General features: G+C 40.4%; 1 protein-coding gene across 1 annotated transcript in view; it reads left to right on the top strand.

Moving 5' to 3' along the window:
- The window catches only part of NEK9 (NIMA related kinase 9), a 43,596-nt gene that overhangs the window by 9,903 nt on the left and 10,609 nt on the right, over positions 1-23,084 (top strand). The window contains exons 6-18 of the mRNA XM_047863115.1: positions 4,269-4,400; positions 6,202-6,312; positions 7,609-7,673; positions 10,098-10,148; positions 10,608-10,800; positions 12,663-12,807; positions 13,397-13,597; positions 13,783-13,829; positions 15,064-15,219; positions 16,809-16,917; positions 17,602-17,763; positions 21,640-21,810; positions 22,569-22,628. Of these exons, the coding sequence (XP_047719071.1) occupies positions 4,269-4,400; positions 6,202-6,312; positions 7,609-7,673; positions 10,098-10,148; positions 10,608-10,800; positions 12,663-12,807; positions 13,397-13,597; positions 13,783-13,829; positions 15,064-15,219; positions 16,809-16,917; positions 17,602-17,763; positions 21,640-21,810; positions 22,569-22,628 (1,603 nt within the window). The remainder of the gene's footprint in view (positions 1-4,268; positions 4,401-6,201; positions 6,313-7,608; positions 7,674-10,097; positions 10,149-10,607; positions 10,801-12,662; positions 12,808-13,396; positions 13,598-13,782; positions 13,830-15,063; positions 15,220-16,808; positions 16,918-17,601; positions 17,764-21,639; positions 21,811-22,568; positions 22,629-23,084) is intronic.

The following is a 23,084-nucleotide window of genomic DNA, read 5'->3' as shown; positions in this document are numbered from 1 at the left end:
TGGGTCTAGTTCTGGGGTTTCTATTCTATTCCATTGGTCTATGTGTCTGTTTTGGTGCCAATACCATGCTGTCTTGATGATGACAGCTTTGTAGTAGAGGCTAAAGTCTGGGATTGTGATGCCTCCTGCTTTGGTCTTCTTCTTCAAAATTCCTTTGGCTATTCGGGGCCTTTTGTGGTTCCATATGAATTTTAGGATTGCTTGTTCTAGTTTCGAGAAGAATGCTGGTGCAATTTTGATTGGGATTGCATTGAATGTGTAGATAGCTTTGGGTAGTATTGACATTTTGACAATATTTATTTTTCCAATCCATGAGCAGGGAATGTCTTTCCATTTCTTTAAATCTTCTTCAATTTCCTTCATAAGCTTTCTATAATTTTCAGCATACAGATCCTTTACATCTTTGGTTAGATTTATTCCTAGGTATTTTATGCTTCTTGGTGCAATTGTGAATGGGATCCGTTTCTTTATTTGTCTTTCTGTTGCTTCATTGTTAGTGTATAAGAATGCAATTGATTTCTGTACATTGATTTTGTATCCTGCAACTTTGCTGAATTCCTGTATCAGTTCTAGCAGACTTTTGGTGGAGTCTGTCGGATTTTCCATGTATAATATCATGTCATCTGCAAAAAGCGAAAGCTTGACTTCATCTTTGCCAATTTTGATGCCTTTGATTTCCTTTTGTTGTCTGATTGCTGATGCTAGAACTTCCAGCACTATGTTAAACAGCAGCGGTGAGAGTGGGCATCCTTGTCGTGTTCCTGATCTCAGGGAAAAAGCTCTCAGTTTTTCCCCGTTGAGGATGATGTTAGCTGTGGGCTTTTCATAAATGGCTTTTATGATCTTTAAGTATGTTCCTTCTATCCCGACTTTCTCAAGGGTTTTTATTAAGAAAGGGTGCTGGATTTTGTCGAAGGCCTTTTCTGCATCGATTGACAGGATCATATGGTTCTTCTCTTTTTTTTTGTTAATGTGATGTATCACGTTGATTGATTTGCGAATGTTGAACCAGCCCTGCATCCCAGGAATGAATCCCACTTGATCATGGTGAATCATTCTTTTTATATGCCGTTGAATTCGATTTGCTAGTATCTTATTGAGAATTTTTGCATCCATATTCATCAGGGATATTGGCCTGTAGTTCTCTTTTTTTACTGGGTCTCTGTCTGGTTTAGGAATCAAAGTAATACTGGCTTCATAGAATGAGTCTGGAAGTTTTCCTTCCCTTTCTATTTCTTGGAATAGCTTGAGAAGGATAGGTATTATCTCTGCTTTAAACGTCTGGTAGAACTCCCCTGGGAAGCCATCTGGTCCTGGACTCTTATTTGTTGGGAGATTTTTGATAACCGATTCAATTTCTTCGCTGGTTATGGGTCTGTTCAAGCTTTCTATTTCCTCCTGATTGAGTTTTGGAAGCGTGTGGGTGTTCAGGAATTTGTCCATTTCTTCCAGGTTGTCCAGTTTGTTGGCATATAATTTTTCATAGTATTCCCTGATAATTGCTTGTATCTCTGAGGGATTGGTTGTAATAATTCCATTTTCATTCATGATTTTATCTATTTGGGTCATCTCCCTTTTCTTTTTGAGAAGCCTGGCTAGAGGTTTGTCAATTTTGTTTATTTTTTCAAAAAACCAACTCTTGGTTTCGTTGATCTGCTCTACAGTTTTTTTAGATTCTATATTGTTTATTTCTGCTCTGATCTTTATTATTTCTCTTCTGCTGCTAGGTTTAGGCTGCCTTTGCTGTTCTGCTTCTAGTTCCTTTAGGTGTGCTGTTAGAGTTTGTATTTGGGATTTTTCTTGTTTCTTGAGATAGGACTGGATGGCAATGTATTTTCCTCTCAGGACTGCCTTCGCTGCGTCCCAAAGCGTTTGGATTGTTGTATTTTCATTTTCGTTTGTTTCCATATATTTTTTAATTTCTTCTCTAATTGCCTGGTTGACCCACTCATTCGTTAGTAGGGTGTTCTTTAACCTCCATGCTTTTGGAGGTTTTCCAGACTTTTTTCTGTGGTTGATTTCCAGCTTCATAGCATTGTGGTCTGAAAGTAAGCATGGTATAATTTCAATTCTTGTAAACTTATGAAGGGCTGTTTTGTGACCCAGTATATGATCTATCTTGGAGAATGTTCCATGTGCACTCGAGAAGAAAGTATATTCTGTTGCTTTGGGATGCAGAGTTCTAAATATATCTGTCAAGTCCATCTGATCCAATGTGTCATTCAGGGCCCTTGTTTCTTTATTGACCGTGTGTCTAGATGATCTATCCATTTCTGTAAGTGGGGTGTTAAAGTCCCCTGCAATTACCACATTCTTATCAATAAGGTTGCTTATGTTTATGAGTAATTGTTTTATATATTTGGGGGCTCCGGTGTTCGCGCATAGACATTTATAATTGTTACCTCTTCCTGATGGATAGACCCTGTAACTATTATATAATGTCCTTCTTCATCTCTTGTTACAGCCTTTAATTTAAAGTCTAGTTTGTCTGATATAAGTATGGCTACTCCAGCTTTTTTTTGGCTTCCAGTAGCATGATAAATAGTTCTCCATCCCCTCACTCTCAATCTAAAGGTGTCCTCAGGTCTAAAATGAGTCTCTTGTAGACAGCAAATAGATGGGTCTTGTTTTTTTATCCATTCTGATACCCTATGTCTTTTGGTTGGCGCATTTAATCCATTTACATTCAGTGTTATTATAGAAAGATACGGGTTTAGAGTCATTGTGATGTCTGTATGTTTTGTGCTTGTAGTGATGTCTCTGGGACTTTGTCTCACAGGGTCCCCCTTAGGATCTCTTGTAGGGCTGGTTTAGTGGTGACAAATTCCTTCAGTTTTTGTTTGTTAGGGAAGACCTTTATCTCTCCTTCTATTCTAAATGACAGACTTGCTGGATAAAGGATTCTCGGCTGCATATTTTTTCTGTCTAGCACCCTGAAAATCTCGTGCCAATTCTTTCTGGCCTGCCAAGTTTCAAAAGAGAGATCAGTCACGAGTCTTATAGGTCTCCCTTTATATGTGAGAGCACGTTTACCCCTTGCTATAGCAGCACTTTCAACAATAGCCAAACTATGGAAAGAGCCTAAATGTCCATCAACTGATGAATGGATAAAGAAATTGTGGTTTATATACACAATGGAATACTACTTGGCAATGAGAAAGAATGAAATATGGCCTTTTGTAGCAACGTGGATGGAACAGGAAAGTGTTATGCTAAGTGAAATAAGTCATACAGAAAGACAGATTCCATATGTTTTCATTCTTATATGGATCCTGAGGAACTTCACAGAAGACTATGGGGGAGGGAAAGGGGGGAAAAAAAGTTAGGGAGGGAGGGAGGCAAACCATAAGAGACTCTTAAAATCTGAGAATAAACTGAGGGTTGATGGGGGGTGGGAGGGAGGGAAAGGAGCTGATGGGCATTGAGGGGGGCACCTGTTGGGATGAGCACTGGGTGTTGTATGGAAACCAATTTGACAATAAATTTCATATTAAGAAAAATAAACATGGCTATCAGTTTTATTAGAACTTCTGGGGTACATTGGCACAACCGCCATTCAGGATATTTTTATTAACAAACCCATTCTTTTTTAGAGAGAGAACGGGATAGAGGGACAGAGGCGGAGAGAGAGAGAGAGAATATCTTAAGCAGGCTCTATGCTCAACACAGCCTGAGGCAGGGCTCAATCCCACTACCCTGGGATCATGACCCAAGCCAAAATCAAGAGTCAGACGCTCAACCGACTGAGTCACCCAGATACCCCTCCAAACCCATTCTTCAAGGCAGAAGATCTTTTTTAAATTTGAAAGAAATTCACTAGCTGTGTTGGTATTGCAGATGTCAAATTGAGTCATTTACAGAGTTTCACTACTATGCATTTTAGTTAGAACTTTGACCCCTTTATTCAGTTATCTTCTCCCCACCAGTTCTCCCCGCCAGTTCTTTTTATTTTTTTCCATTGGTGAGCTTTTACTGTGCCTTTATCTGTATGAAGTCTTCAGTGGGCCTAAAGCCTCTGTGATCGAGGAATCACCGTTGTACCTCCCAAATACCACAGTGTCTTTGCCCTTTATCATTGGTCCAAGAAATTTGATGTGAAAGAAAATTTCTCTCCATAGTGGCATCATCTCATAAAAAACATTTTGGGATATACTAGTGAACGTTTCATAGGTGTTATCACTAGTTTGTGGAAAATTTACTTTAGTTGTTGAAATATTAATATAGTTCTCTCAAAAATGAAGTTACTCTTTGTTTTCTTTGTTGTTCAGCTTGTGGGAACGCCATATTACATGTCTCCAGAGCTCTGCCAAGGAGTAAAATACAATTTCAAGTCTGATATCTGGGCAGTAGGCTGTGTCATTTTTGAACTGCTTACACTAAAGAGAACATTTGATGCCACAGTAAGTTGTATGATCCCCACCTTGTCCTTCCAAATGGTATAACTCGGTTGAGAGAATCAAATTCATTTATCCCTCAGTTTCTGATTTCTTCAACAGAAATCAGCTGTAGACAAAAAAAAAAAAAAAAAAAGTATGCAAGGGTTTAGTAGTGTATTATTAAATTGCTATGTGCCAGATTTATATTCAGTCCCCACTGAAATAATCCTACTCAAGTGCTTTAAGCATTGTACTTGAATTTATTGACTTATAATTTTGAAATTGGCTCTAGGATCCACTATGTGACACTGTAGTCTGGATAAACCATTTCATTTCTTATGCTTCAGCTACTTTTTTTTGTTTGTTAAAGCTAAGGCAAATTATATAATACCCATTAAAGTGTTTTGATATTTTTTATAAAAAGTTACACACTACATCCCTAGCAAGGCTGTTGTCCTCTTTCCTGACAACAAATTCCTTTAAGTCTTTTTTTCTTTTCTTCCTAACTAAAGCCCAATGTAAAGTAGTGCTTCTCCAACTTTCATACACATAGGAAATCACCTGGGCACCTTGTTAAAATGCAGACTCTTTTTTTAGTAGGTTTGGGTAGGTCCCAATAGTATGCATTTCTTTTTTTCTTTTTTAATTTTTTTTTTTAGTGTTTTATTTAATTTTGAGAGAGAGAGAGCGTGCGCGCGAGTGGGGGAGGGGCAGAGAGAGAGGGAGATACAGAATCCGAAGTGGGCTCCAGGCTCTGAGTTGTCAGCACAGAGTCCGACATAGGGCTTGAACCCACAAACCATGGGATCATGACCTGAGGCGGAGTCCGATGCTCAACTGACTGAGCCACCCAGGTGCCTCCCCCCCTCCCCCAATATTCTGCATTTCTAACAAACTCCCGCACAATGCTGATGCTGCTGTCTGTGGACCAATCTGAGTAGCAAAAATGGATTCAGATCTTCTGCAAGCCACGTGTGAGAACTTAAGCAAATCGTTTCATCTTTTTGATCCTGTTTCATTATCTATAACAAGGAAAAATATATATCCTTCTCATAGAGATGCTACGATAATGTATATGAAAAATGCAAATATAAGATAATGCAGATTCATTGGCCTTTCACGAGATCTATTTATTTTTCTAAATCCTGAAGTTTATTCTGGTCTGTCATTTAATTCTCCTAAGTAATATAGTGGAAGGAAAATGAGTTTTGGAGTCAGATGGACTTTGGTTAGAGTTATGTCTCCATTTTTTACTGTCTGTGGAGTCTTGGGCAAGATACTTTACATCTCTGAATTGGTAATCATAATAACCTCCTTAAGGGGGGTTTGCAAGGGTTAAAAAGAATAATATATGTAACATGCCTACCTAGTACAGAGTGGTCTCTTGATTAAGGTGTTGATGGTATTATATTATCATTATCATCTTACTATTTACCTCGTTGTCTGTTGAGGCAGAGTATCCCTTGCATAACCATTATTAGGATATATGAATTAGGAAGCAGATTACTTGGTAAAGGAGGTGCTTAAAGCTAAGAAGCATGGCTAATCTTGTTTTCCTTTTTCTTGTGATTCAGCTGAAGGGTCAGATTATAATATACTCTGAGTATTATGCCACTGGCCACACAGTCATATCTCCATGTTGGCCATTTGGCTTCATTCTTCTTGATTGCAACAGTGTATCCCTAACCGTTTCTTGCTGATGCACATTAATAGTTTATAGAAGAAATCATATTTCCATTTCTTTAAATAATAGTCACAGATATCTCAGAGCCCCTATTGGTGGATTATAATCTTTATATAACCAAGAATAATCATTTTCCCATAGAATCCACTCAATTTGTGTGTGAAGATTGTACAAGGAATCCGGGCCATGGAAGTTGATTCTAGCCAGTACTCTTTGGAACTGATTCAAATGGTCCATGCATGCCTTGACCAGGTAAGTGTGACTTACATGCTGATTTCAGTTTGGTGTTTTCCCTTCCCACCGTAGTGTTTGGAGTATGGCATAGATGAACCTGTATAAAGCCACATCCACTTCCCCAGGGTAGGGATGTATTTGTGGCTGTACCTAGAAGAATAGGCATTGGCAATTCATGATAGTTATGTCCTTCAGGCAGCAGATTCTTAATTCTTACTTTGTAATTAATTTGTGGAATGATTTTACCATCTACATTGTGCTCCATTTTTTATGATCAAGATTAATTTTTGTAAATCAATTTTACAAAATTAGAGTCAGAGATAATTTAGAGTTCCTAATGTGCAGAATAAATATAGTTCTGCCATTTCACAGTTGGCCTTGCAGTGTCGTCTAGGTTGCTATTATTCAAAATATGGTTCATGGACCATAGGTGTTGGAATCACTAGGGGATGGGGATGTTTTACAAGTAAAAAAAATGAAGATTCCTGAGACCCAACGCACACCAAGTGGATCCAAATCTCTGTAGGTAAATCCCAGAAATCTTTATAACAAGCACTGTGGGAGATTGGTTTTTTTTTTTTTAATGTTTATGTATTTTTGAGAGAGAGAGACAGAGCAAAAGTGGGGGAGGGGCAGAGAGAGAGGGAGACACGGAATCTGAAGCAGAGTCCAGGTGAGCTGTCAGCACAGCCCGATGCAGAGCTCGAACTCAGGAACCATGCGATCATGACCTGAGCCAACGTCAGATGCTTAACTGACTGAGCCACCCAGGGGCCCCACTCTGGGAGATTCTTAAGTGCTATATATATTGTAATTTGAGAGTCACTGCCCTAAACTGAACAAGTAAGGAAGGTGCATTCTCATTCATGTACAAGTGTTGATGGTAATGAGATGATATGCGTGAAACATGGAATATGACATAAGAAATTATGTTTTTTGGGGCGCCTGGGTGGCTCAGTCAGTTGAGCGTCCAACTTCAGCTCAGGTCATGATCTTGCAGTTCGTGGGTTTGAGCCCTGCATCAGTCTCTGTGCTGATGGCTCAGAGCCTGGAGCCTGCTTCCGATTCCATGTCTCCCTCTCTCTCTCTCTCTCTCTCTCTCTCTGTCTCTCAAAAATAAATAGACATTAAAAAAATTTAAAAAAAAAAGGAATTATGTTTTTTGAAACATAAGGATAATATACAAAAGGATAATACACTGTGGTCTTTGAGTAATTTTAGCATACAGCCTTCTAAGAGGAAGTAAAATGCCTCTTTAGATCCCATTTTTCCCTTTTCCTTTAAATTAAAACTAACTCAGTTTGTACTTTTTAGGATCCTGAGCGGAGACCCACAGCAGATGAACTTCTGGATCGTCCTCTTCTCAGGAAACGCAGGAGGTAAAGTACAGAGAAGTCACTCTGTTGTCTTTCTATATAGATGGTTGATTGTTGAAGGCCTGATCAAAGGACCACAAGAGAGGGCAGTGTTTCCTGACTTGGCCACTCTGGTGCTGTTTTCTACTAACATCGCTTCTTTTGTTGCTTGAGAGGAGCTCCTGACTTTCACCTCCTTAGCTTGTGCTATTTTGTTCTGAATTTATATGATGAGACCCTAGAACCTTGCACTCCCCCCATCTGTGAGTTTTAATCTAGAGTTGAGGCATTAGAGTGTAGTAATTAAGAGAGGAGAGCTCTGGATTCAGACATCCTTAGATTTGAATCTGAGTTCTGTTATCTTTGTCAAGTTATTTAACACCTCTCTTCTTTCATTTCCTCCTCTATAAAGCCAGGTAGGGTATGGATTAAAGGAAGTAATGTATCTAAAGTGCTCAGCCCGGGGCTTGGCACAAGATGCTCAGTAATGATCAGACAGTAGTGTGGATTTAGAGTGGGCCTTTGTTTTTCAGTACATGTGTTCAGATGGTAGATTTAAGTTAGAGGAGTATTCTTCAGATACCTTTGCTCATGTCCTGAAATCAGACTTGATTGATTGTTGACAGGTTACTTCCCGAGATTTATTCTGTGGCATTGGTCTCTAGAGGTAGGAAGGAAATCTTTTATCCCTCACGTCTTATAAGAGGCTTCAAACACTAACTTAAAAAAAGACATGTTCTTTATTATTCTTCCTTCCTTCCTTCCTTCCTTCCTTCCTTCCTTCCTTCCTTCCTTCTTATCTGTACACCCAACAAGGGGCTTGAACTCACGACCCCTAGATTAAGAGTCACATGCTCCTCTGAGCCAGCCAGGCACCCCATTATTATTCTTAAATGTTCTAGTCTATATTTCATCCTGTTATACTATTTTTGTCTTACTGTCCTTCCTCCTCCCCTACTGGTTCTGTTTCTATATCTTCCCAATATTCAGACCTTTGCTGTGCTCTTTTTCAAGCCTTGCTCTTAGATACACTAAGCATATACTTAATTCCATAATCTTTGCTATTTGGTCAGTACCTTTATTTTGTGGTATCGTTTAATTAATCTTTTCTGGTTCTTCTCCACTTGAACTCTAGCCAGTGTTTCAGTGCCTAGAATTATGTGTAATACTCCAGATACAGCACTCCGACCACTTATGTCCCATACATCGTCCAGCAATATCACCCTTTGCAGCCGGTTAGGCATATTTAAATTTTTTATCTGGCTTACTTCCCAACAATATAATCACTATTTTAATTTCTTTTCAGATATTTCCACTGATAATTTTTAATTGCAATTTTTATAGAGATAATTGTAGATGTGTACATAGTACTTCATTAGAACTTTGTACTTTGATGAAAAAATATAAGAGCTTTCCAGATAAAGCAGAGACAGCGAACTGTGGAAAGTATTCAGGAAATACTAAGTTCTACCTGAGTAGGTTAGTGGTTCTAGACCTGGGACTCTCAATAGCAACCTCTCCAGAGCTTTCCAAAAATACTGATGCCTAAACACCACCCCAGGAATTCATCTATAAGTGTTTTAGGCAAAATGAGAACCCTGGACCAGAATATGGGGAGGAAGTAGCAGGAAGAAAGGCTGAAAAGGTAGGTCAAGAATCTTGAATGCTAGACAAAGGGATCTGTGCTTAATTTAAGCAGTAGTGTAGAAGTAATAGATGTTTATGAGAGGGTAGTTCATGTGATGAGGGGCATGCCTAAGGAAGACTTACTTAGCAAACTAGTCTAGGTGTTGAATCAGTATAGGACTGAATAAAGTCAGTTGGTGCTGTGTTAAGTCTTACCTATTAGGAGGTGCTACTACATTCCAGGAAGCAAAGCTGCCCAGAGCTAATGTGGCAAGCCTGGAGAGCAGAAGTGACTATAAAGGGCATTGCATAGGTAGAATCTGTAGGACTCAAATATTGAAGAAAGGGAGACAGCTGAGTCCAGGATGACCAACGTTGTAAGTGTAGTCTGCTGAGAGAATGGGGAGTGCCAGTGACAGAAATAAGAGAGTCAGAAAGAAAAGCTGTGTGGGAGAAAGAAAATGAACTGAGGTTTAGAGATGGTGAGTTTGGGAAGTCAGTGGGCAGACTAGATGGGGATGTCAGGTATTTAAAATGTGCATCAGAGGTTCTCGAGGTTCTCTGTTCCAGTTTGGAATGTTTTTTGGTGATAGAAAACAAATGTCCCCAAACTGCTGGCCCCTTCCTATTTAATGAGTGGTCCAAAGCCAGGCCTGTATAACTGTTCCAATCATATCAAGGTACTTTCCCCAAAGTATTGTCGTGTTGCTGGAGACATATGGTTTATTAGAGGACTAAACCTGTGAAGTGTATTTCAGAGACATTGGTGCAGCGTAGGAACCAATTCTTTCACTCACGTATCTTTGCTTTTTTTTTTGGTAGAGAGATGGAGGAAAAAGTCATACTGCTTAATGCACCTACAAAAAGACCAAGGTAATGCTTAAGAGACTCGTGAAAAGTGATATATCTTAAATTACCATCAGGGGGTCTTTCTTTCTTTTGGTCTATGCCTTGCTTGATCCCAGTAAGTAGCCTTTGGCATCCTTTCAGAAGCCAACATCTGCGTAAATGTCAGATAGTTATTTCTGAGAAAAAGAAAGCTGTGATTTCACCCTCATGCTGTAGCGGTCATCATTACCATGATGAATGTTGAAAAGTTGAGAAGCGTAGATGTTATGGACCAGACTGGAATCTGATCTGGCTGAGCTGTGATGAAGCCCGGAGGCAGAAATTGCAGAGCCTGCTATGATGGAGGGTTGAAATAAGTTGTCGAGAAAGAACATACTTTCTCATACCATAATTGGCGGTTCTTCTCTGGGAACGGACTGGAAGCATTTTCCTTTGATACAGTTTTTATGTTAAATGTGCCTTTGTTCTGGGGGTTGTTGACAGGTCAAGCACTGTGACTGAAGCACCCATTGCTGTGGTAACGTCACGAACCAGTGAAGTCTATGTTTGGGGTGGTGGAAAATCCACTCCCCAGAAACTGGATGTCATCAAGAGTGGCTGTAGTGCCCGGCAGGTGTGTGCAGGGAATACCCACTTTGCTGTGGTCACAGTGGAGAAGGAACTGTACACCTGGGTGGTAAGTGAAAGCTAAGTACTTTAGAACAGTGATGTAAGCCTAATTACTTACTGGGCTGAGGATGTCTAAGTATTTTGTTAGTTGAACATGTGCACAGGAATGACAGTGTGGAGTGATGGAATGTAGGCTCTAACGAGAACAAGGATTTTGTCTGTCTAGTTCACTGATGTGTCCCCAATGCCTGGTACATATTAGGTCATTTGTAAGTGTTTTTTGAATGAATGAATGAATGAAAGAGAGGAAGAAAGAAGGAAAGAAAGAATTAAAAGAGCCCTAGGTTTAGACTCAGGAGACTGGACTCTTATTTACAGCTGGGTGATTTCAGGAAGTCCCTTAATTACTCTCTTCTGTTACCATGAATTTCAGAGCAACTAGTATCTGTGAAACAGTTTTATAAACAAATGAAGCAGTGTTCCCACATCAGGAAAATTCTAAGACCTGTGTCAGTGATCGAAGATGGCTAGGTATATCTTCAGAATTTTTCTTTGCTCCCCTCTAGATTTCACTTTATCTCTCACCTTCTGGAACAAATTGCGTGTATTTGCTATCTGTTTCTTTATCTGCCACTCAGTCCTCATTCACCTACAATGCAGCTTCCATCCCTGCCACTTGATTGAAACTACTCTTAACAAAATGACCTATAAATTGTGGAAATAATACATATACTTTGTAGTCCTTACTTTGCTTGACCTCCCAGCAGCATTTGACATAGTTGATCTCTCCCTCCTTGAAGCTGTGTCTTCCCTTGACTTCCATGAGAACATCTCCTCTTGGCTTTTCTCCTGTCTTTTTGGCCATAGCGTGCTTTCTCATGTGTTTCAGAGTGCTTTTCCTTTACCTAACTTTGTCTCTGGTCGTCAATTCTTCTCACTCTTCCTTTTCTTCCTGAGAGCTCATTTTTTCCAGCAGTCTCAGATAACTTCTCCACAAGGCCAGGCTTTGTCCCCAGTGCGTGACAGAGTAGACAATTATTGATTGATTGATATGATTGATTGATTAAAAGAATCAATGAATGAATGAATGCATGCATGCATGTTAACTGTTACTTCCTAAAGCCCTGTCCCTTAAGGAACTAGCCCCTAGGGGGCTGCCACAGCCCCTATAAAACTGTTGAAAAGTCATTTGGGACTATTCTTAGTGCTATATAGCAGCCTCTTTGATATAGCCAGATTCTTTATAATTGTTCCATACTTCAGGGAAACTGTGACCAAAATTTGTAAAACTCCTAGTAAGGATTTCCTAGAGAGTATACTCCTATAGAAAACAATCAAATTAATTAAACTATGTACGGATTTTTTTTTTTTTTTTTTTTTTTTTTTTTTTTTTTTTTTTTTTTTTTACCAGCACTCATAATTAAATGTAAAGTTCACCTTAGACTTGAAGGAGAAAGAATTGGGAATGTGTTCTTTTAAGTCTTGATGGATAGCAATCTGGATACTTTTAAATCTTTACCTGTTGGCAGGGGTTTTATACTACCTATCATTAAAAGGTTTAATCCCCTTACCCATTTTTTTTTTCGTTTCTAAATTTCCAGCTGATTTTTTCCTACGGTTTTCTTTTCTTTATTATTTTTTTTAATGTTTGTTTACTTTGAGAGAGAGAGAGAGCACACGTGCAGGGGAGGGGCAGAGAGAGAAGGAGAGAGAATCCCAAGCAGGCTCCATGCTGTCAGCATAGAACCTGATGTGGGGCTCAATCCCACAAACCATGAAATCATGACCTGAGCTGAAATCAATTGTTGGACCCTTAACCAACTGAGCCACCCAGGTGCCCCGCTCCTGGTCTTCTTGATAGGAAGTTTTATGGAAGATTAGCTTTTCGCATGAAAAGCTAAAACTTTACAAGACCTCTTTATTTCACAGAACATGCAAGGGGGTACTAAACTCCATGGTCAGCTGGGCCACGGAGACAAAGCCTCCTACCGACAGCCAAAGCATGTGGAAAAGTTGCAAGGCAGAGCTATCCGTCAGGTGTCCTGTGGTGATGATTTCACTGTCTGTGTGACAGGTAAGCCATCAACAGAAAGCATCCAAAGTGCATTTAAAGTGAAGTATTGTACTTAATGCTGTGCAGTTTCAGCTGGGATTTTACAGCAAAAGACCATATTCCTGAACCAAAGTCAGTGAGCGGATACACACGTTAATAATGACATGCCCAGTTTTCTATGGCAAATAGCACATAGAGGCACACAGATAACAAATCTCATGGGATCAGGAGAAATATGTTGTACGTTCCAGTTGGGGGGAAAAATAACATTACCACCTGGTCAGGTGTAAATAACACTAAATCAGGAATCAAGAGCTAAAGTTTAGTTTTTGTCTTGCCATTGCTTACTCTTCCTTTTCTCTAGAAAATAGAGATGGCCCTAATAAAATTTCAGCATAATACTACCAATTTTTAAAAATTACTATAACAGTACACGTGACCCCCTAAATAAAAATAACTCTAAACTTGCACAGTCTATCCTTCGGATTTCTCTGATGCAGTCATTTCATATAAGATCAGTGGCTGGGATAGTTCTCATGCCAGCCCTGCCCAACTTTCCGGCTGGACAGAGTCATTCCTTTGATGTGTTATGCCTTTCTTTCTTTTGCAGATGAGGGTCAGCTCTATGCCTTTGGATCTGATTATTATGGCTGCATGGGGGTGGACAAGGTTGCTGGGCCCGAAGTACTAGAACCCATGCAGCTGAACTTCTTCCTGAACAATCCAGTGGAGCAGGTCTCCTGTGGAGATAATCATGTGGTGGTTTTGACACGAAACAAAGAAGTCTATTCTTGGGGCTGTGGTGAATATGGTAGGTATAGATTTGTCTCTGTCCACTTATTCCCAGGAGCCAACTTGACTTCAAGCTTGTATGCATCTAAACACATGTAGCCTATACTTGAGAAGTGTTGATTCAGTGGAAGAGAATGCTGTAGAATATTTTCATTGGGAAGAAGACCCTCATTTTCATTGTTTTCTTTCTTATGTATGTCTCAGGACGACTGGGTTTGGATTCAGAAGAAGATTATTATACACCACAAAAGGTAAACTCAGAAGCAGCTTCTTCCTAGAGCCTGTGTAGAGGACACACAGACTCCAGTAATAATACAGACTCCTCTTTCTCCGAATCCTCATGTCAAGGTGTTTATTTCTGAAATATTTTCTATCTGGGAGACTGACAACCCAGAATTCCTGAGTTAGCACTATGTGATCTTGTCATCTGACTAAATCATAAAAAGCTGAGAAAGAGGATATGGCCACTTTGGAAACTGTGGAGTCACATCTTACTCAGGAATGGCAGCTAAAATCAGCAAGTACAGTGAACCCAGAAAATTCCTTGGGAAGATACTGGAAAGCAGTATATTGTTTCTTAACCCAACACAGCCATCCCCCCCTCCCCATTTCCACATTTGGACACCAGATGAAATATGTGTTTGTATTGAGGGGTCATGTTGTACGAAACATAATATCTAATTACTGTCTGCACTGTAGGAGCTAGCCCTGCAGGAGCTGGCCCAGGAGCTAAAAGCAGCTGCAGGAAGAACATGGTCCTCTCTCTCACACCCACCCTGGGTCACAGGCTTGCCTGCCCACTGGAAGGTTGACAGGAATCGACTGTACCATTCACTGTTAACAATGCTCATTAACATCTTAAAAATTAACTTCTATCACTTGTGGGACCATTCTCAATGGATTTCATGGTTGTTTCTCTTCAAAAAGCCACAGTAGAAGCACTGAAGTTTGAGTTTTCAGGTTTCACAGACATCCATTCTATCCCCCTACCATTCTCCAGCTCTGTTTATTTAGCTATAGAGGGATGTGAGCAGTTGGAAGTCCTGGCTGCCTCCTCAGTACTCTGTCACCTCATTTATAATGTGACCAGACTAGGACCCTACAAGGCTACTGAGTTTCTTCTATAACTGTCATGGGGCCTTCCCTCTCAGAGAACAAAAATCAGCAATGGATCGAAGCTTCTCCTTTCCCAACATTTTCTGAGAAGTCTTTCTAAATAAGACCTATTGCTAAAACAAACTTCAACAGGACTGCTGAGCCAACCTGGAACTGCTGCCTTTTACTTAATTATAAAACTTGAGCTCCTTGTTAAAAACAATAAGCTGCTGGGAAAATCTGAAGATGATAGAGCAGTCTTTACTGTGGTCGGTTCTGCCAGATGCAGGACATCACAAAATTTGAGGGTTTTTTCCTAATACAAGTTACATTTGGGGGATTTTTTTTTTTTTTTTTTTTTTTTTTTTCTGATTTTTTTTTTCCTTGCAGGTGGATGTTCCCAAGGCCTTGATTATTGTCGCGGTTCAGTGTGGCTGTGATGGGACTTTTCTGCTGACCCAGTCAGGTAAAGTGCTGGCCTGTGGACTCAATGAATTCAATAAGCTGGGTCTGAATCAGTGCATGTCTGGAATCATAAACCATGAAGTAAGTACCCTCTTTGGTGTCCTCACCACACTGTCAGAACTTCTCTTAGGCTGGAATTTCTTTGGGAATGCTTTTGGTTAGTGACCATGAAATTGTACATAAGAAAAAAGATTTCACAGACATTATTATGTTCAACAAAAGAAGCCAGCCATGAAAGAGTCTGTACTATATGATTCCAATTATATGGAGTTTAAGAACAGGCAAAATTAACTTATAGATACCAGAAGACAAAGTAGTGGTAACTTCTGGGTGGGGGGTATGGGTATAAAGAGAAGGGATCCTAGGATCATGGAAATGGTCTATATTTTGATCTGGGTGGTGGTTTTACATTTATATGCATACAAAAAAATTTTTCTTTTTTTTAATTTTTTTTTTCTAACATTTATTTATTTTTGAGACAGAGACAGAGCATGAACAGGGGAGGGTCAGAGAGAGAGGGAGACACAGAATCTGAAACGGGCTCCAGGCTCTGAGCTGTCAGCACAGAGCCCGACATGGGGCTTGAACTCACGGACCGTGAGATCATGACCTGAGCCGAAGTCAGACGCTTAACCGACTGAGCCACCCAGGCGCCCCATACAGAAAAATTTTTCAAGCTGTACAATATTTTATAGTTTATTATGCCTCAACAAATAAATTGATTACAAAGAATCAAGTGACGGAACTCAGGTTCTACCTATCACTAAAATAGGTACAAGATAATTGACATGAAAAGAAACACATTTTCATGCATGATCTCCCTGGAGAGTTTTTTAGATTTACTGTTACCAAATCACTGATCTTGTACAGGCTTAGTAAATATAATTACTGTTCACTTCCTTCAAGGATGTTGTGAAATTCACATTAAGTCTCCTCTTTGTGTTAATATAATGAGTTTTTGTCATGTTCTAAAGAATCAAGAGAAGAAAGTTTCCTGACTCAGTGAAAGAGATAAGAATTTTTAAGTAATCTCTGCAGTACTGATTCTCAAATGGGAGAGTACAAATTTGGGGCAAATCTGGGAAGGGTGTCTGCATAGTTTGAAAAGGCATATTCAAAATTACCATTACTTGATTTCAGTTTTATTATAACATTGGGTTTATTGTGAAATTTTAAACTTACATGAGAGGAATTTTTTAATACTAATCTAAAGGGAACGTGGGTTTTAACACATTGAGAACACTGCCTTGTACATGAAATTAGATCACAGTAAACTGGTTGCATTCTGGGCTGGAGAGTCTTCAAGATTTTAATTCTTTGCCCTGCCTTTGTTAGATATACAGTGTTTATACCCAACATAAGTGTCCCTGGTTGTATCCTCATGTAGATACTTTCTGGGACAGAGAGTTAATGTTTTACATACTCTTAGATTAGGAATCTAAAATTTTTGTTGTCAGGAAGCCCTGCCTCATATACTGATTAAATTCTCTGGTGACATATTGAGCTTATTCCATTTTGTATTCTGTTGGAGATGAAAAGCTACCTGGCATCTTCTACTTAGTAACAAATTTGCTTGAAAGGCCTTTTGGTCACCATGACAACATTCTCAGCCTGCTACCCCTTCGTTTTTTACCTAACGAGTATTTGCTCTGTGTTTTATCTTGTTTCAGGCTTACCACGAAGTTCCCTACACAACCTCCTTTACCTTGGCCAAACAGCTGTCCTTTTATAAGATCCGTACAATTGCCCCAGGCAAGACTCACACGGCTGCTATTGATGGTGAGTTGGTTTACAACTTTTTACACAGGCCTCAGTAGCTCATGCTCTTTTATTCTGTCAAGTGTTAGCGCTTCTTCCTTTTTTTTTTTTTTTTTAAGATTTCATTTTTAATGGTCCCAGGTTTCGGCACCAAAAAAAAAAAAGATTTCATTTTTAAGTTATCTCCACACCCAACACAGGGCCCAAACCCACAACCCTGAGACCAAGAGTCGAACGCTCTACTGACTGAGCCAACCAGGCAGCCCTAGTAGTAGCCCTTCTTAACAACATATACATTCTCCCGTTTTCCCCCTGGCATCCAGTATTATCTCATTAACAAATCAGGAATTCAAGTAAATTTTTTTTAATAATCATTATAAATGCGCAGTCAGTACATCTCTTAATGACAGTGCCATGCCAATAATTCCAGAAAATGACTGCCTTTAAATTAGTACCATCTGTCCGTTTACTAAGGTAGTACCCCTTTTCCACATTTAAAATATAATATTAGAAAATACGATATTGAGTAACTTTCAGAGTCTAATTAGTTTTAGATACCCTAGCTGCCATAGATGCAAGGTTGTGTGGCAAGCTTTATATCCGTATACTCTCAACAACCAGAAGCTAGTCCGTGGAACTCTGCTCTGGCTGTGTTTTCCCTTGTACTCCATGCCCCGTGTGTGCCTGGTTGGTTTTCTCTTTTAGAACGAGGCCGGCTGCTGACCTTTGGCTGCAATAAGTGTGGACAGCTGGGCGTTGGGAATTACAAGAAGCGTCTAGGAATCAACCTGCTGGGAGGACCCCTAGGTGGGAAGCAAGTGGTCAGGGTCTCCTGCGGTGATGAGTTTACCATTGCTGCCACCGATGGTGAGTGAGTCTGGACACGTCATTTCAAGCTTTCTGGATGGATGGCTATATTTTAATGTTTGGCTGGGAAAGAGGTAGACTGGTTATATAGCTGGATCATACGTTCACTTTTTATTTACATTCAGTTGGTATCTGATTGTTACGCTCATAGAGCTTCATTAATATTTTGTGTGTTCAACATAGTGATTGTTTAAAAAAAAATAGTTATCTAAATAATGGCCAAGTTAATATTCTAAGTCCCTGCTTTTTTTACTTTTTTGGTTAAATGTTTTAAGAATTACTAAATCTTTTTTTTTTTTTTTTTTTTTTTTTTAGTTTATTTATTTATTTTGAGAGTGAGGGCATGCGAACAGGGGAGAGGCAGAGAGAGGAGAGAATCCCAAGGAGGCTCTGCACTACATTGTGGGGCCCAATGCAAGGCTCAAACCCACAAACTGTGAGATCATGACCTGAACCAAAATCAAGAGTTGGACATTTAACTGACTAAGCCAGCCACCCCGGCACCCCAAAAATTATTAAATACTTCTGTGTAAATTTTTTTTAATTTAACATTTTTTGTTTTTGAGAGCCAGAGAGAGAGCATGAGCAGGGGTGGGGGAGAGAAAGAGGGAGACACAGAATCCGAAGCAGGCTCCAGGCTCTTAGCTGTCAGCACAGAGCCTGATGTGGGGCTCAAACTCACAAACCGTGAGATCACGACCTGAGCTGAAGTCAGACTCTTAACTGACTGCGTCACCCAGGCACCCCTAAACACTTCTATGTATACCTGGCCCAGGACCACGTTGGTTTCAATAAATGTTGGGTGAAGTGGCTGGAGAGGAAAACGACATAATCTAATCTTGCTCCTTGGCTGCTGTCAGCCACACTGCAGTGATGTCCTCAGGGACTGCTAAGGATTGAAGGGGTGAATACTATGTGTCTCTCAGCTTCCATTGGAATTGGAATTGGTCTAATTGAACTTTCTTCTCTCTTTCTTCACATTGCTCGCTCTGTGGCATTTTCTTGCCTCTTTTACTACTTTTCTCTCTTTTTTTTTTTTAAGTTTACTTTTTGATTTTGAGAGAGAGATGTGAGAGGGGGGAGAGAGATGGAGAGAGAGAGAATCCCAAGCAGTCTCCACACTGTCAGCACAGAGCCTGATGCAGGGCTCAAACTCACAAACTGTGAGATTATGACCTGAGCCGAAGTCAAGAGTTGGATGCTTAACCAGCTGAGCCTCCGAAGCACCCCAACCTTTTTTTTCTTTTTTGAATTTTAGAGAGAGAGAAAGCAAGTGTATGTGTGAGCTGGGGAGAGGTGGGGAAGGAAGAGAGGAAAGGGGAGAGAGAGAGAGAGAGAGAATCTTTTTTTTTTTTTTTAATGTTTGTTTATTTTTGAGACAGAGGGAGATAGAGCGTGAGGGGGGGAGGGGCAGAGAGAGAGGGAGACACAGAATCCGAAGCAGGCTCCAGGCTCTGAGCTGTCAGCACAGAGCCTGATGCGGGGCTCGAATCCACAAACCGTGAGATCATGACCTGAGCCGAAGTTGGACACTTAACCAATTGAGCCACCCAGGCGCCCTGAGGGAGGGAGAATCTTAAGCAGGATCCACGCTCATTGCAGAGCCCAATGCAGGGCTCAAACTCACGAACTGTGACCTGAACCGAAATCAAGAGTTGGACGCTTAACCAACTGAGCCACCCGGGCAACTCACCCACTTCTCTTCTTTACCGCCGGTTCTGCTAGTCCTTATCCCCTCCCTCTTCCGCATTCTTTCTTTGTTCTCTCTCTCTTTTTCCTGTATCACCTTCTGGACTAATTGTAGCCACTCTTTCTTGTGACTGGGGGAACAACAAATCACATTTTATCATCTTGTCTTTTGACTCATTTCAGCTTTTTTTGTTGCTCATGATCTAAGATGCCTTTGTTTTCTTTTGGTCTGTGCCTGTTGCGTACACATGAGGGATCCAAGGATGGTGTCAGATAAGTGATGTGTTGCCATATTTAAGTGAAGCAGCTTTCAGAGGGGCACGGTAACGTTCCCTGCTTGTCCCCAAATGAGGGATATTAGGGAGCAAACTGGTTAGGTCAGGTCAGGCTAGATAAATGGAAATGTTACCAGAAAGAGTGAGGATGTCGCTGAGGATTAAATTTAGTGTTGCAAGTCTACCAGCACTTCCTGACAGGGCCTCAGGGAAGTAATGTCTCCTCAGTAGATCTGTGTACTTCACAAGGTAAACTTCAGAATGAGGAGTGTAGAATTGGATTCCATGGTTGGGCGTATTACCTCCCAGTATTCCTCTACTTTTCCGGACTGTTCTCTATTGCCTCGTTCACACAGCCAACATAAATTGAGTGCCTACTATGTTCCAGGTCCTCTTTAGGCTTTGGCAATATAAAAGTGAGTCTCAGAAAGCCCCTATCCTTAAGGAGCTCACAGTCTAAGTAGGGTAGGGGAGACACTTATACACAGACTCGTACAGGCTGATAGATCAGGTGCCATTGATGGCAGTATCCGACCCCTCTAAGTCCTAGAATGCCCGGAACTGCTCAATCCTTCTATCTCTCCTCTGTCCCCCTTCACTCCCTAAGCGAGCTTATTACCTTAAGTTCCCTGTATCCACTGACAGTTTCATATCGTCACCACCCTTGAACTCCAGGCTCGGTTATTCATCAGCCCCTGGACTTAGATGTCTAAAGATATGGTGGCTTTAGAGCCCAGTTTTCCCAGGTCAGTCCTCATTCATCCCTATTGTCCAGGTTTAATCATTAATAGTACCCCCTTTTCATTAAAAAATGCTCTGATTTGGATAAGAAGTTACATGCATCTCAGATAAATGTATTATAGTCAAAATCAAACTTTTGATTTTCTGCCCAGATCTGTTCCTCCTATAGCTTTCCTGTCTCATGAAATGGCAGCTTCATCCTATTCCCCACATCCCATTCATTGGCAAATCCTATCGATTATCTTCACAATATATCCAACCACTTCCCACCATCTTCACTACTACAACTGGTCTCACTGCTCACCCTTGGTCCCTTGCAATTGATTCTTCTCATAGTAGCCTGATGAATCCTTTAAATACCTACTAGTACACTCAGAACTTCTAATGGATTCCTATCTCAATCAGTAAAAACCAAAGCCATTATAGTGGCCTGCATGGCCCTATATGACCAGGACTCCAGCTACCTCCTGACCTCTTTACTGACCACTGTCCCCCCCGCTTATTTTGCTCTAGCTGCAGGGACCTTCTTACTCTTGTTCATGATGCTCCTGTTATTCACATAGGACCTTTGCACTTGCTGTTTTCTCTGCCAGGGAGGCTCTTCCCCTACATATCCACATAGCCCTCTCTCACTTCAATCAGGTCTCTGCTGAAGTATGGACAAGTACTTCTCTGACTACCCTATCTGAAATAATGCTACCCCATTATTAGTCTTTATTTTCCACTTTTCTTTACCATGTATCTTCTTTCATAACACTTATGACTACCAGAAGTATTTGATACTTAGTGACTGATCAGTCTCCTCTGACTAGAATGTCAGTTCCACAAGGGTAGTTGAGTTTGTTTTATTCACTGCTGTATTCCCACACCTCCAGCAGTGCATGTCATGAAATCAATGCCCAATAAACAGTTGAATGACCAAAAAAGGTTGTTGAATGAGTGGATGGATGGGTGGATGGATGGATGGGTGGATAGATGGATGGCAGGCAATACATAGACACGTCATTTTTTCCAGGTTGGCATTAGGAATTGTTTAGGGGAATAAACAGCTTTCCCTTGTTTTGTTCATAGTGGGAAATCTTTCTAACTCTCAGGCATAAAGATGGGGAACCCAAAGAGTAGGGAAGTCACTTTTCTGTTAAACTATCTGCTGTTTAATTTTTTTCCCTAGATAATCACATTTTTGCCTGGGGCAACGGTGGTAATGGTCGCCTGGCAATGACCCCCACAGAGAGACCACATGGCTCTGACATCTGCACCTCATGGCCTCGGCCTATTTTTGGATCTCTGCATCACGTCCCAGACCTATCTTGCCGTGGCTGGCACACCATTCTCATTGTTGGTAAGTGTCTCATATGTGTGGGTTGAGATGGATTTGACAGAGGGTAGACCCACACTGAAGGTACTGATGGTCACATTCTTAGAAGTGTTTCTAAGAAAAGAGGCTGTTCCTTTAAGTCTTATAACAGTGACGCCATGCCTTGTGATGGGGACAGAACGCTGTTATTTCCTGACATTTGTCATTTGCAACCTTCTGACTTTTTTAACATGATAACTTTGGGCTCTTCCTCTGCCATAGAATCTTTATCTCTAGTTGTCCACTAATTAATTTGTTGCCTGTGTTCATGCTTTTGAGAGAAACATTCAGTACACCTTTAAAAGGAAATTAAATCAATTGTTTTCTGCATAAGGATTACTCTGTTAGGAACTAAATTATAAAAGCCTGTATGAGGGTTTCCAAGTCCATTCTATTAGATCAGTGGTTCACAACCTTGGCTGCACATTAGAATCCCCCAAGGAGCTTTTGGAAATCCCATTGTCCTGACCAATTGAATCAGAATCTCTGGGGTGGGACCTAGGTTGCTACTATTTAAAGCTTCTCAGGTAATTCCAAAGAGTAGTTAAGAAGAATTGCTACTTTACATAGTGGATATAGTTAGGGTAGCTAGTGGTGCTTTAATATCTAGAACAGTAAGTATTTATAAAGTTATCTGGAGTGAGAGATAGCTGTTATCTCGAATATTATTTCCCTAGTCTAGTCTTCTCACTTTTCCTGCTATAGCTGTTTCTGATGCTTACCTACTGAATATTTTTCCTCAGAGAAAGTATTGAATTCTAAGACCATCCGTTCCAATAGCAGTGGCTTATCCATTGGAACTGGTAAGTAGCAGTGTCTCAGGTACCAGTGGTTTTTCTGAGCTGTGGGTCTTTGGGTTAGATTCCATGCAGTCTCCAAAAAAAGGAAATAGGAAATATCTTTGGGAAATGAGGAATACGGTGATCAAGAGGGAGGATCGTATTTTGGGTGTATTTCACAATAAGTTATGACTTTTATTACATTGTGGTCAGAGGGAGAGTACATCTTTGCCAACCAAGCATATGGAAGTAATTAAGTGGCTTGCCCAACATTGTAATGTGGCTTATGTATTGTTTCTTTCCTTACCATGCTAGGGGCTATGGTTCTATCTACTCTTTGCTTCCACTGTATTCCCAGGGTTATTCCCGTCTATAGAAATAGTTCTTCCAAACAGGCCCTCAGAATTAAAAGTTGGCTAAACTTTCAAAGCAGTTAGGAGAATCAGCCCAAAGCTCTCTGATAGCTTTCCTCTGGCTGCT

Source organism: Prionailurus viverrinus, chromosome B3 (genome assembly GCF_022837055.1).
Source record: "Prionailurus viverrinus isolate Anna chromosome B3, UM_Priviv_1.0, whole genome shotgun sequence".
NCBI lineage: Eukaryota > Metazoa > Chordata > Mammalia > Carnivora > Felidae > Prionailurus > Prionailurus viverrinus.
Note: the sequence above shows the minus strand (reverse complement) of the source record. Positions and strands in the feature narration are given on the sequence as shown.